This window comes from Aplysia californica, unplaced genomic scaffold (assembly GCF_000002075.1).
Source record: "Aplysia californica isolate F4 #8 unplaced genomic scaffold, AplCal3.0 scaffold00822, whole genome shotgun sequence".
In the NCBI taxonomy this organism is placed as follows: Eukaryota; Metazoa; Mollusca; class Gastropoda; order Aplysiida; family Aplysiidae; genus Aplysia; species Aplysia californica.
The window spans coordinates 134,761-150,382 of NW_004798092.1; the positions used below are offsets into that span (position 1 = coordinate 134,761).

Sequence of the window (15,622 nt, forward strand, 5' to 3'; positions counted from 1 at the left end):
TGCACAGCGCGGTGATGAACGCATCTCTTGGCGTGCTCATCTTGAGATGCCCACACATGTTGGCGTACGACTCTTGGGCTTTCAGAATCATCTCAGAAGCACTTTCATCAGTGCTGTAGAAATTAGGAATCAGAGCTAAATATGGATAAAATTCTAGGGATGACCAAAATTACATGCAACAAAGACTGTTCTTTTACAAGAATGGAAGAAAAGTACAAGAAGGCAGCAGATCAGGGCAGAATTTTGGAGCAAGGCCAAGAGACTTTGTTGATTTTTGTAGACTTTAAAGTGACAGAGCACATAGTTCCTGTCAGTCTTTGGGGTGTTCTTTTTTAAACTGGTGGACTGCCCTGAGAGAGCAAGCCCCATGGGCTGCCCTGAGAGAGCAAGCCCCATACAGTCTGTTCAGGAGAAATTAGAGGTTGTCTCAAAATGTATTTTACAGCATAAATTTGGATATAACTTTTTACCCAGCCTTCTACCCCATGTTAAGCAATACAAATAAAAACTGTTCCCATAGATCAATCCATCCATTTGCGAGGTAGCAGTAGACCAGAATGAAACTACATGTATTAAGCTGGGAGCAATATATTCCATTCCAAAGGGAAAAAAATAAACACATTAAGGGGAACAGAAAGGAAAAGTCAGAACAACTATTGAAAGTTTGTTTATAGTTTCTTACATTGAAAAAAAGTCATGATTTTTCCTCAGGCTTACCTTCTGTGATGACATTTTCTATAGAATTCACCATTAAGAAATGTTTCAGATAGTTATGAAAATGTAAAAACATTAATTATCTGCAAAAGCATCAGGTTTAAAAACTCATTTATGTCAGAAAAATGATTTTGTTTCTAAGTGCTTGGGCTTGGTTTTTTATGCTACCCCTAATCAGAGCACTTTATTTTGAAAGTATAGACAGCTATCATGGCATTCCCCGGCCACAACTTTATCCTGTATATCGTACCCTCCTGATGCAGCATGGGAATAAATGTCCCGGCTATAGACAGCGAAAGATCTTGTCAGTTTGTTAGTGTTTGAGCGCTTACTCAGCTGCTCGCACTGTATGCTTCCCGGGAAGCTGAGAATGTTTCGGAGTGTTCTATGGTCTGCTGGGGTAATAATATAGTGTAAAGCACATAGAGCCTGCTGTTGAGCGGGGATATGCGCTATACAAATGCTATCTATTATTATTATTATGTCCGCAAACTAGTACGAAGGCTCTACTTCTTTACAACCTGTCTTTTTGTGAAACATACTCCAGGCTTGCAGGTTTTCAAAACAAAATTAGGGACATCAAATTATGTAACAAAAAATTTAACGTCAAGGGGGTTTGATTTTCATGTTGTGTCAAAACTAAAATGTCCTTCAAGTACTCAATTTTCAAATTCGGGACAGTCCTGAGAAAATCAGGATTGTTGGCAAACTTTCATATCTTTAGAATCAACCAAGATGAGGGAAGTAACAAATACGTGAGCCAAATACATGAAAACTTCAAGTCAACAGCAGCAACGCTGTGACAGCTTAAGGTAAAACGGCGCAGTTCTGCAAGTACTGTCATAAATAGCTTGGATACATGATTAAACATATGTGTCAAAGAGATGTAAATATCAAGCGATGTGCGAGTATGTTTGTGTATGTGTGTGTGTGTGCGTGTGTGTGTGAATGTGTGTGTGTGTGTGTGTGTGTGCGAATGTGTGTGTGTGTGTGTGTGTGTGTGTGTGTGTGTGTGAGTGCATGAGAGTATGAGCATGAACAAGATCATATGTGAGAGGTTGAGTGGTGGGGCGGACAAAGGCATTGTATTGAGCATATTTCTGATTATTGATATGTTACCACTTATTGTATGTTGAGCAAAAGTCTGGATGACAATGTTTTTGTATGTGTAGTACATAGCTTTTTTATCTCTATATAGATATTTTGGCACTTAGAATACATAGCCTGTCTGTTGATATACAAATATATCGATACATATACATATATGTGCTTATGTAAGGATACATGAAGCAGTAAAACTAGAAAACTTTTACACATTGAACATGCAACAGCACAAGAAGTGAATTAGTAAATTATCTATGACATTGCCAAATGGAGTATATAAAATAAAATCGCAGATTTTTCTTTTATCAAAAATCTATCTTTCTATCCAACATCAGACTTGAGATACTTTATGCAGTTGCGTACCCAGTAAAACACTTGCCAAAAAAAAAGGAAAAAAAGAAGACTTGAAATATATGTCAGTACAGACATCACATCATTCCCCCATGACAAAATGAGACACCAAGAGAGACAACCCTGAATACCATATTCAACAAGCTATCTTCCCCAAAGAATGTTGAGAACCACTTAACATATAGAGCTTTGTGAAATTTCCCCTGTATCAAAACGCATCCATTACCCATGACCTCATACCGAAGAAACATTTCCGTGGAGATTGTAAAAAACTCATTCTAAAGATCATAAATCGTTGGGAAAAATGTTGCAATATTTAAAAATTGCACAGGGAAATTAAAATGACTTATTAAAAAAAGAAAAAAGAAGATGTGTAAAATATTTCTGGGAATACACTGGAATTTTTTCAAATATAAAGTTCAAAGGCAAGAGTCACACACTGAAGCAGAATACGCAAAAAAGACACAGGAGAGAGATAACCTAAGGATGTATTAAAGAAAGAAAGAAAGAGCACAAAAAGTAGTATACATTAATACAAAAAGATAAATATGTTAATGAAACAACATCTATAAAGAAAACGATTTATAAAACAAAAATATGGTGGTGACAATCTAAAATAAGGTGCAAATGAAAAATAAATGAACAAATTAAACCAAAATAAACGGCATAATTAAGATGAATACTGAAAAAAAAAAGAAAATTAAGAACACTTCTGAATGAAACTCTTCAAATGAAATTCAAGAAGATATTTCTTAAAATAAGCACAATCACATCAGTGAAACAATACTCTGAAACAGATACACACAAACAGCTTCTTTGCGTAACTCTTTCCTTGCCTGAAGCCACGTGTCAGTAAAAGATCAAATTCGTTTGCCTACCGCTGTAACTATGTGCTTGATACAGTTTAGCACAGAAAGAGTTAATGAGAGACACTGCTGTCATGCAAAGTCAGCGTTTGTAAACTGTCACTCTAAGAAACAACATGGAAAGCCTAGCCAGACAACTTTTCTTTAGTACAGATTAACACTGGTTAATAAATACTCGACTAATTAGAATTTGGAATGGGTGCATATTGAGACATCAAAAAAATGTAAAAAGCTTCCTTTGACGCTCATTTCAAGTGCTTCAGAGAAACGATTTGGTCAAAACTTTCCTTACATACCTAGACAAGCCAGCATAAGTCTCATAACTATTCACACAAGAAAAGAAAAAAGTAGAATGAGGTAACTTTCTGGACAGCAAGTAATACCAGAACTGAATTCCTAACTTTACATCCACATACATAAGGTGCTCGATTCCAAAATATACTCAGTGCATACATCTTTTGCACAGGCGAATTCAGAAATTAAGAAGCAATTTGAGCACTGGCTATAAATAAAAGTATATAGGTTAAATCCAGTACCTGAGCAATTGAATATTCATAATATATGTAAAGAAGCAACTAAAAGAAATGTGTTCCTAAATTACTGACGTATCTTCAATATTGTCTCTAATATACATAAAATGATAGATGGAAAAGAGTTTATAGCGTACAAACAAAGTCAAGATACATATAAGAGTCACAAATGTAACGCCTGCGCTTAAAGTTTTGCCTCATCTAAATTATCATAATTTGAGAAAGCATAAAGAAATATTAAAGTAATCCTATTTCTTCAGTACAAGAAAATGTGTCAACAAACACACACTCCAAGTTTGTCACACAAGATCAACACAGAAGGGAAACTACAAAGATAAAAGGTACAAAATCCAGCAACCTATCCGCCATCCAAACGCCATACAGTCGTTTGGGATTTTTAAATAACAGGAAGGAAATGTACACTGCAAACCCACTAACTTTACTCACTAGGTTTATCTGAATAGTTCACCTTTTCTAGCTAATAAATTGAAATAGTAAGCTATATAATAGCCTGGAGACAGGAAACGTGCCCAACCCCATTAACATTACAGGAGAAGCTATAAGGGCCGACAGAGAAACTGAGCTGGCCGACTCAGTATATGACAGACACACAACTTCAAAAGTGGTTCAATCGAGAAGTAGAAGAGGAACTATAAAATAAGGCAACAAAAATAATACGTATGGGCGTGAGTATTCAAGAATAACTCAAAATTATTTCTACAGAAGCTGTATTTTCACGAAAGAGGGAGTTTTAGAGACTTCTGATAGTTCAAGACCCAGGCTGTCCTCAACTAAAGAATTACAACTACTTGTCACCTAAAAGCAACAATCAGTTTTTGTTTTTCCTATTTGAAAAAAATTGGAAATTGGAAATGTCTGACTACAGTTATGAGAGGATACTATATTGTGTATCATACTGAAAGAAGAAAGACAAAACTACTACTTTTACCCATTAAATAAAGCTATGGACTATCTGTACACAAAGTAAATATCTGCGATCTTCCCAAACAAAGACACCTTCACTAGATACCAACTAAAAAGACCACTATGGGGAGGGTACACCTTCTACCAAGTGGAATGCTACATTTCAAGCATATTTAGGTTCCCGTAAGACTACCTTGCATCCAGAAGCAGAGAGAGCGCGGCCAGCATGCCGCACCAGGAAGAGTTGATCAGCTCTACATGCAGCTGTTTGTCTTCCTCACCTGGGGTGGGGGGAAAAGTGGACGGGTAAATCAAAATTATGCCTAAATTCACTAACAAATAGTCTGCATAAATATGACAAACAAAAAAGAACATCAAATATTAACAAAGAAGAAGAAAAAAAAGGCAAAGCAACAATTAAATTATTTTTTATTAACTTTGTAAAGTAAATCAACTGATTTTCCATGTTAAAAAGAACAAAGGAAAAATGACGGAAATATATCGCCTCAAATTCATTACACCAATCACCCTCTTTCCCTTACTCTATAGCACTTTGCCGCCTCATCTCGACGATTGGCAATGTCTACCTCCCAGTTTCTTTGGATTTTCCCCAAAATATAATGGCAAAGTGTTAACAAGACCTAAACTCAGTTTTAAATACCAATTTTCACATTAGACCCTAAAAACACCTTGGTAAGAAAGGCAAACAAAATACACTTCCCCTCTAATATTCAACTTGAGTGCCAAACACTCCTAACAGGAAGGAGAAACCATTAACCACACACTTTATCAGTGTTAAGAAACAGAAACAAACTACTTACTAGACTCAGTCACGTCCACTTCTTTCTTCACCCTGCTGACCGCCGGGTCCCCTACCCCCTCTTCCGACTCTCCCATGACCAGCATCTGCACCGTGCGGGTCATCTCCATAAGGCAGCGGAAGGCCAAGGACACGCCGTAGCCGTCGGGGACGTTTGGAGGTTCAGACTTGTCCAGGACCTCCAGGCTGTGGGGGGGAAACAAGAGTCCAGAATATTACTTTGCTCTGAAGGTTCTTTGTGTTACATCATAGGATGAACAATGAACAAGATTGCTGGAATGTCTTAATGTTGATATATAGCAAAAGACTTATATAAGGGAGGAAGAAGAGACAGACAGACAAGCAGACAGATAGACAGGCAGGAGAGTGGGGGTTATCGAAAGCAAGCAAAAAACGGATCAAACATTTGTGGACTGAAAGCTTATATCAGAAACAAATCAAATGCCCACTGTCAACTTTCAACTACAACCTTATCACACATGGTCAGAAGGGAGAAACTTACAAGCCAGCTTTGGACTGTCCGTGGGGTATGGTGGTGAGGAGCGGGATCCACACTCCGCGATACATAAAGGCGGGCTGCGGGCTGACCCCACCACCCACAGGCATACCACCCACAATAGCCGGTGGGGTACCTTGAGTGTCTGGCAGTTTGGCTGCAATAAGGTCAGAAAAAGGCGTAAAATAGCAATATTGCAAAAGCTTTTTGTGAGACCACAAGAAACATGAATTTCAGTATCTTAAAAAAAAAAAAGAAACAACTTGAGAGGAAGACAATTTATTAGTTTCTAAAACGATCACTGACAGTAAATTAGAGTAGCATGTGAAAGAAATACAAAACTCTTGTCAGACAACATCGGCTGGTCAGAAGCTTAGGCATGATAGAATTTTTACTAGTGGATTTAACATGGCATATCGGCACTAATTGCTATGTTGTGCTCTTTTACTACATGCTGCTGCAAAAAAATTCCAATCTCAATGAACGGTATATTTTTTTCTCACAAACATAGGAGAAGGTAAACTTATGTTAGTCAACGAGACCAGTGGTAATATCAGCTGATAGTATAAGGGGTCAAAAAGTGACTGAGATATTATTCAAGTGACCTGCTTGTGCAGCTGGTCCACCGGGCTGGCTCATGAACTGCGACTGGATGAAGGCACCGAGGGCGTTGATGATGTCGCGGAAAATCTTGGTGGAATGAGGCTTCATGTCGTAGGACTGGCAGAAACTCCTGGATGAACAAAAAGAAGATGACGGCGTAAGAGGTATAAAATTTGCCTGTGTAACAGCAGCCTTAAATGGAGGAGGATGACTCCATTAGTGCCACCTACTGCAGGAAAAAATGCTACACCTAGTGATGCCAACAAGTGAGTAATGGAAGAAGTCACTGCAGACAAAACGTCTTTCCCTCCCTCTGTCAATGCATCTATCTATCTACCTACAGCTTCACTTCTATCTATCATGCTATCTATCAAACAGTTTATCTTTCATCGATGTTGTGAGAAGAAGAGAAGTATACAGGAGACATCAAAATAGAGAGAGTGGGATTCAGGTTTTACTGATAGAAGCAGAGCAAGAGCGTGAGGGTGAGGTCAGATAGAGACGTCAGGCAGAGACAGAGATAGAAAGACTCAAGCATTTAAAGAAACTATTGTCGTAAAACACTAAAGGAGGAGCAAAATCTAATAATAATTTTTCAAAACAATATTACCCTCCACCAGTTCCGTCTACACATAACTAATTCCTAAAATTACTTGATGAGCTCCGGATGCACAGACAGTTTGTGAAGGACCTCCAAGGCCAGACATCTCTGCCACATCGGCTTCTCTGGTTCCAGGAATTTTACCAGCAGTGACAAGAAGATCTCACACTCTGTGACCTGCAAAGAAATATCATCACCTTTACATAACTCTGTAATTAATAGATAAAGGATCCACCATACCTTATAATAAACTATTTGCTATGTCATAGAACTTCACCCTTGAATAGTTGTACAAATAAATTTTACCAGCAGTGACAAGAAGATCTCACACTCTGTGACCTGCAAAGAAATATCATCACCTTTACATAACTCTGTAATTAATAGATAAAGGATCCACCATACCTTATAATAAACTATTTGCTATGTCATAGAACTTCACCCTTGAATAGTTGTACAAATAAAACCCGTAAGAAGAATTCTGAACAATCTAACATATTGGAAACTCGCCTACTGAGCTGTTTCCACGGATAAGCAAACAAGCTTAACAGATTTTTGGGTTGATTTTTTTGGGGGGGAGGAGGGGGCACATGACAACAAAGATAACTGTTTTCAAACCTTTAAAAGATATTACAGTTTTTGCCAAGGGATTGGATCTGAAAATCCAAAAAATATTTTTCTCTATTAAAAAAGGAGGGGAGCAATGGAGCAGTCAGAGAATACAGACTAAAACATCAAAAGTATTTAACAGTAAAGGTGCTGAAAATTGACTTCTTTATCTGTTGACAAGAAGGTGAACAATACATTTTAAAACTCATAAGGCTTCCTTCTTCTACAACAGGGAATTAAGGCCAAGGGTTGATAACAACAACAACAATAACAACAACAATGACAGCAACAACAACAACAACAATTAGATGATCAATAACAAAAATAACAACAACAATAAGACAAACAACAACAACTACAATAATAACAACAACAACTACAAGAACAACAATAACAACTACTAAAATAAGAAAACCAGGTAAATAAAACCACAGACCACATGACTCACAGTCCCACATCTCTACCATACTCACCAGCAGAGGGTAATACCCTCGGATGAGGGCGGCCACAATGCGCAACAGTCTCATGACGATGGGGAAGAAGGGCTTCTCCACAGGGGCAGGGGAGGGAGCAGGGGGAAGGCCCTGGCGGTATTTGAGGCTCGGGGAGAAGAGCTTGATCACCAGCGGGCACACGCGCTCCTTGAGCATGAAGCTGAACTCCTGGTGCTGTCCACGTAGAATTGGGGGGTGGGGGGTGGGGGGGTGACGAAACAAGAAGAAAATGATGATATATTTGTTTATTTGCGTGTTTGCTAATTCATTTGTTTGTCTTTTAGCTTGTCTGTTTGAGATCAGACTCAGCAGGCTGGTAAGAAAACAGTAGTGTCACGAAAGAAAAGAGTTCAATTCCCAAGTAAAAAAGCAGTTTTATTGAGTGCCTCTTTCTTTCTGGTGGGGTGGTGTATCCCACCAGGCCTGGGCCTTTGTAAAAATGAAAGAAATAAGTGAAAGAAAAGACCTCACACTGGAAAAAAAAAACAACCAAGCCAGCAAAAAGATACCAACATGTAATGAAATAGGCATCATTTTAGAGCGAAAACTACTTTGTTATTTGCACATTTGAAAAACTAGTACAAGTAAAGCAGACCAATATGCCTGCAGAGCACCATGTTTCATACTTACAAACTATTTTTCATTCAGAATGGGCTCAAACCTCTACAAACTCATCCAAAACAAATGTTTTACAAGAAAACAAAAAAAAGAAAAGAAAGTTTTAAGTTTTAACAAAAATTCATGATATAGGAGGCGGGATTCTAAATGAAAAGAGCATTCAGATCTCATATTGGACAACACTTCTAGTCCAACATCCAATCAAAGTTGAAAGGTCTGCAGAAAAGTGTGCAGCATCCTTAAGACACCCACCAGAGTAAAAGTGCTGGAGTAACTGGTCAGCACCGACTCCACCAGCTCCAGGCCAAACGTGCGGGTCATCTCTGTCATCCCGGTCAGCCAGAATGGCTGGTCAGCATTCACCAGTTGACACAGATCCTGAGAAAAGACATTCAGATTTTTTAAATTAACTTAAATATCCATTGACTACTAGTATATGCCAACACATTATGGTAAATTAATTGAAAAGGAGCACAACACTACACAACATAAAAAAGGTACACATCTTTTATTTGTCTACAATGCTCATCTGTAAATGAAAGTCAACAAAGACATTGACTTATGTGTATTCAGCTCTGAGAAAAATCGTAAGCTACAAGATAGTTCTTTCATGCATTAGTCTGAAAAGATACCCTTTCTCATCAGGTTTCATTGAGGTAATAAAAACATCCTGGTGCTATATCAATCTGTTACAACAGATAGCTAAGCTCAGGCTCCTTTACACATTTCTAAACCTCAAAACTTATGATCCAAACCTATTAACAAAAACTTGTCATGTTATATTATTTCAAATACAACATACTGCAAAGGCACTTTTTTTAAAATGGCCATACAGATCAAATGAAATGGCTGGTGCTGACTATTGCTTAATAAAATATCAATTTTTTTCAGAGTTTGGTCAACACATTTCAAAGGAAGAATTCAGATCAGCAAAAAACTAAGAAAAGAACATTGATAACGAACCTGAAACAAAAGATAAGCATCTCCTGCACAAGGTCGTAACGACTTCGGTGGAGTTTTGCTCCCGGCTTTCAGCTCTTCCAAATTCAGAGACTCTTTTGGTTCTGGGGAGGGGAGAAAAAAGTGGTCAACAAATAGCAATTCTGTTACGGTCTTTCGTCAGTACAAGTGTGTGTGTGCCTCGAGAAATGTCCCAGTTGCTGGTCAAAATGGTAGTTCCATCGGAAGACACATGTTTAACTATTTCTAAATAACATATTGAAAGGATTTTATAATACTTTAAGTCTAAATATTCTTTCGATAATTATTTTTGCAACATGATGTACTTCACCAAAGGTTTCAAATGTGCTAGAAATTGGGTCAACATACTAAGGTTAAAGCCGTTTTCCTTCACACTTTGTTTCTACTACCCTGTGCTACAAAATACAGCATACCTTTAAAATTGCTCAATGTATTTTTTAAATTAAAAAACCAGCTTGTTCAGTATTGAATTTGCAACAAGAATGTGCCCTTATTTCAATATCCAAAATTTCTGCCAACTGGGACCTTTCTCCAGGCACACACTCAAATTCCCAAAAACAACAACAGTAAATTATTGATGGGGGTGGGGGAAAGAAATTTTCCAGCTACTTCTGAGGAACATCACAAAAATACCCTTGAAATCCTCAGAGGAGGAAGCGCACTCATATGACCTTATGCAGTTGCGAGCGCCATAAAACCCCATACTAAACTAAAAAACTATCAGAGGAGGATTCAACCACCATGCAGAAGAAACCACCCTTATGCAAACAAGAAACAAAAATCATTCTACAACCTGAGATGGAAATCTTGTCCTCAGCAACAACACGCTCAAAGATGGCGGAGACAAGTTGTTTGATGGTGGCTGCGGCGGTGTTGATGGTGGTGCTGTCTTTGGTGAAGTGAAGACGGAAACACAACACAAGAGCCTGCAAACAGAGAAACTGGTCATTCTTCTCCTCCACAGGTTGATAAACAGAAATTTCATTTATAACTTCTTCAACATTCCTCCAGTGAGAAACAACAATACAGAAAAAACCACAAGGTGGAAGTGGGAAGTGATTGTTGTAAAGCGCATAGAGCATGAATATGTGCTTCAAACAGCAATTATTATTATTACTATTCTTAGTGGTCTTTTGTACAGGCGATTGTCATGGACAGGCGATTTACAGCAAGTTACAACTGTACATGAGCAAAAAAACTGAGAAAAGTCCAAGGCAGACTAATTCAATACCTCAATGGGACAAGCTGTGGCTTACCTTGGCAAGAGATTCATGTTGAACGACAGAGTTGATCGTGAGAAGCAAAGTGGCCGTCTGGAGCAGTTTCAGCTCTTCCAGACCGGCCTCCATGAGTCGCCACAGCATTCCGATGATGGAGTCAGCTGCCGTCTGAGATCACACAGTAGATGATGAAAAAAAATCAGACATTTGGAAGCACTACAATAGCTACAAGAAAAAATCTCCAAACACAGACTCAGGATACATTGAATGAACATTGATGGTTGGGGGGGGGGGGGGGAGGACACAAAAAAAGACAGTGGAGGGCACTTTCTTGTTTCCATATACCTATATAAAAACAATTATTTCTCTGCCCATTATTTGTACATCCTTTCGATAGAAAAGCAAACCTCTGAAATTGTTCAGCTCAATCCAATCTCAGTAAGAATAATAAAATATAGTGCGCCCAAAGATTTGGTACCCTGAGCCTCTATTCTTGCATCAGTTTGAAAAAAAGACATCAGTTGCTGTACATCATGTTTCATGCATGTTCTTTGATTCATTTCATTACAACAGGTCTGTCACTGTGGCTAAGAAGACAGAGGTATAAACTTTTTTTTAACATTAACAATATAGACATTAATTCCTATTGTTTTGCTACTACACTGACTTTAAACTACAATATAGACACATAATTCCGTGACTCATTCTCTTTCACTCAACCATAGTTTAAAATTTAGAGCAGTAAATGAAAAATCTTTTTAAAAATACAAAATATTAGACTGCCCTACAAGAAAAATTTCCAAAACCCTGACAAAACTTACAAAATTCTTAAGTCTGCCTACCCTCTTCCACCTCCCACAACTCTAACCATTGCTCTCTATCCAAGTAACACATTAAAAATTTAATTGAAACATTACCACAGAAATAGCTTCATGTGAAATCATCCTCTGTACGGCCACTAGACACAGAGGCAGCAGCTTGGGGTTCTTCGTGTCACAGCCCAAAACAAACGGTTGGATGACATCAGAGCTAATTGGGAGCAGACCTTGGGGGAAACAGAGGTAGACACCAAAGCATGAGCGAAAATTGTTTTTAAAAATCTTCAAAGGGAGAAATTCCACAAAAATATTTGATAACAATTGAGCAAATAATAGATGAGGTTTTTCCAAAGGAAATGTTTTTCAAAAATATTAAATTGCATCTTAGTAAATGATATGTCATCTTAGTAAATGAAATGTGAATTCAATCACTTCTCAATCAGGTCAGTATATATCAGAACAAGAACTGGGACAAATTCAATATCAACATTACCAAATTACCACTATCTCCAACCACTTCTTACATCAAATGGGAACTTAAAAATATGACAAGAAATAAGTCACTGGCTTGAGGGCACTCAGTACATTTCCTACAACCAGTCAAATTTACCTGCTATTATGTCATCTCCTTTCGTTGAGATGGTCCTCAGTTTCAACTGCACTGTCTCAGCACGCTGGGAAAAAAAGTGAGTTTTTTTATCTTTTTTTCAAGTGAATAGTAAATGTATTTAAAGTGTTTCATCCATATCTTATTGGGCATCATTCTTTTCCCAGATTTTAACACTTAGTTTCCTCCTCTAAATTCCCGATGCTGTCACATGAATGAGCTGTGTCGCAAAAAAAAAAATAAACAGCTTCAAATAAAGCTTCGCTTAAAAGATGAAATTGGCAATCACACTTGTCATCAAATACTGCCAACTGTGCCTGCTATCATGAAATGAAACATAATCAGTAACAATTTTTTACAGCTCTGTATGTGTCTCCATGCAAAAGAAGGGAAATTCATCACTCGGTCTTGAATTTTCGTTTTTTAATAGTCAAAATTCCTTAGAGATTTACCCAAAAAAAAGACAGAATGGGCTCTGGAACATCTTGTATCTCTTCATCTTTTTACTTCAACACTTAAGTCTTTCTTCTAGTATAATTAGATTTAAAGATGAAATTTAATGTACCTCTTTGACTTCTGGATGTTTTCTCTTGCTTTCTGCCGATAAGGTGCGAAGGTCATTTTGCATGCTATCCAAGAGCTTTTTCGCTAGAGCAGCGTTGTTTAAATGTGATGCCATTTTGGCTGCTGTCCACCACACTTCAGTGATTTGAAATGTTCTAAAAGAAGGAATTCAGCCAGTATCTGAAAATGAGAGAAAAGAAAAGAACATGATGAAATAATAAAAATAAAAATAGCATTCATAGAGCGCACATCCTTACTCAACAGCAAGCTCTATGCGTTTACACTATATGAACTGACATATAATTCATGAGTCCCATGAGGAAGCTAATATTACTAATAATGTTTAGAAACATTAGAGGGTCTGTCAGACCACAGATCTTTCTGTCAAATCTAGGGATTTGCCCTACAAAAATCCAATAAATTATCATTATAACAATCAAACCAAAGCTGCTCTTAGTGCAATGAAAGTATAAAAGATAAAAAGGATGAAAAAAGATCAGAACAATAGTGAAACCCACATCTTATGCAATCCTATTCAACACAAATTTTGACATACTGTATTGGATAACTGGGGACATAAATAAACCCCCCCCCCCTCCACCCCTTCAATTAAAATAATTAATTTACGCCTGCCATATTAACAAAATTGTCATCAAGAAATCTGTTTAAAAGTGGTTTAACAAGAAAGCAGACATGAAAAAAAAGATGTAAATAAAACCAACAGAAAATGTATGTGAAAGAAAATTTGGTGAAAGTTCAGCTTTTCCAAATACAGCTCATCTTAAAGTGACCTAGATTTATTCACAACATTTTACACAATTCTTCATAATTGTCTTTTCATGGGGTTTCGTTGTATTCACATTTAACTGAAAAATCCTGCAAAAGCATAGAACGCCAACATGATATTTTATAATATCATATCAAAATCAGTTAAGATTTTTAAAATTCAGATTTAGCATACTTATTTAGCATTTTTAGAATAAATTAATATCATCAGCATCATTCCACTAGCACCTAAGTGATTTTTTTTAAAGATGTAAGTTTTAATGAAAAAAGAGAGCCCGAATTAGAAAAAAATATGAGTGTGTGCCTGGTGAAAGGTACCATATGACGCATTTTGAAGAAGTACATTTTTTAATTGCATTTTATGGTACAAAAAACATTCCTGAACTTGCATTTTAGATTTTTAAGACAGCTTCAGTACTTGTGAGATCAGGTTCATATTGTACGGTAGGGTGCCAAAACAATTTTGAAAAAAAGGGCTTTATTTTCCCTTTGAAATGGATCGAGTTCTAGAGATACTCCTAATGAGTATCAATTAATTGGCCAGCCATCATGTTTGTTTGTCTTTGAAATCTTTGAAAACACTGTTACTAAGTTACACAAAGTGCAACTTTTAAAAAGTAGTGTAAGGCAATTAAACAGTGTCAAAGTGTTATTAAAACATTTTAAAGCATTAAATATTCAGTCAATTAGAACTAGAAATTTTGCAAAATTGACTTGGCTTCGCTCATTAAGTGTGGGTGGGTAGGTGTGCAAAGCCTTCTTCCTTGACTATGTCAGTGTATTCATAATTTATGCGCCTATAAACCACTTGAAAGGAAACAAGCTGAACTAAATTTTTATATGCAGCGATGTTAAAGGGTTGATTTTTCTAAGAATGAGTCGTAGAAATCTTCGTCAATGACAATGCTTGAAGCATCAAAGAGTAGCTATAAAATTCCTTTGCCTTGCTCATGAAATGAAACAAGGTACAAATGCACAAAACCTGCCATCCCGTACTGTTTTGTTACACTCATATGTGCCCTTCCCAGATCGAGTTAGGTAACCAGCTAATCTAAATTTGGGTATGCAGTGCGATGGGTTTCTTTAAAGAGAATGAATGAGTCGTAGAAACCTTCCGCAAATAGCAAATATGTTCTCATATATAATCTGTTATTTCGAAAAATGACAGTGTCAAAAATCTTCCTTAAAAATGCATTATAATTGGCGTAGAATAAACACAAAGCCTTGTAAATATCAGGAGATAAAAGGCTACAGAATACGCTTATGGAACTCAATTTTTGTTTTAAAAATCAATTTTCGACCTTCATTGCCCTGTTTCTCAGTTCGAGCAAATACGTCTTATAGTACCTTTTATCAGGCACGCACACGTATGACTTAAAACTTCCTAAAAAATACATCATTAGCATCTACGTTGGATAAATACAAAGCCTTGTAAATATCGGTAGGCCAAGATAAATGGTTAAAGAATAAGTTTTTAATGGAACTCAATTTTTTTTTTTAAATCAATTTTTGACCTTTAATGCCCTACTTCTCAGTTCCAGCAAATGCGCCATATAGTACCTTTCATCGGGCAGACATACATATGACTTTAAAAGCACTTGTTATTTTTCTTTTAAGAACTAAGAATAAAATAACAAAACAGAACGAAACTATAGCAAAATGCCCCTTGATGTCTTTAGTCAAGTAACAGCTTTGTCTAAACATCCCCAGCAATTCATTTAGGTGATATGGAAAGGAGGCTATCAAATGTTAGTAAGTCTCAGCAGCTAGATTAGGCTTTGACCTCTGTTAATTATTTCTGTAATGAGAACCAGGCCTATTTGAAGAAACGCAATCATGCCAAAAGTAGATGCATTCAATTTTAATTTTTGCGCACCTATAGACCACCATGAAGGTCAACTGGTGTATATTTAAGATTA

The 15,622-nt window shown here is 37.0% G+C and overlaps 1 protein-coding gene across 1 annotated transcript in view; it reads right to left on the reverse strand.

The window, feature by feature from the left end:
• LOC101849566 (protein MON2 homolog) overlaps positions 1–15,622 on the reverse strand; it is a gene marked incomplete at its 3' end in the record, with an annotated part of 26,901 nt that overhangs the window by 8,696 nt on the left and 2,583 nt on the right. Inside the window, 15 exon segments of the mRNA XM_013088858.2 lie at positions 1–113; positions 3,332–3,358; positions 4,683–4,770; positions 5,311–5,495; positions 5,812–5,962; positions 6,411–6,538; positions 7,062–7,186; positions 8,089–8,283; positions 8,980–9,105; positions 9,691–9,791; positions 10,502–10,634; positions 10,965–11,096; positions 11,846–11,973; positions 12,357–12,420; positions 12,919–13,097. The exon segment at positions 1–113 is cut by the window's left edge and continues 75 nt beyond it. Of these exon segments, the coding sequence (XP_012944312.2) occupies positions 1–113; positions 3,332–3,358; positions 4,683–4,770; positions 5,311–5,495; positions 5,812–5,962; positions 6,411–6,538; positions 7,062–7,186; positions 8,089–8,283; positions 8,980–9,105; positions 9,691–9,791; positions 10,502–10,634; positions 10,965–11,096; positions 11,846–11,973; positions 12,357–12,420; positions 12,919–13,032 (1,810 nt within the window).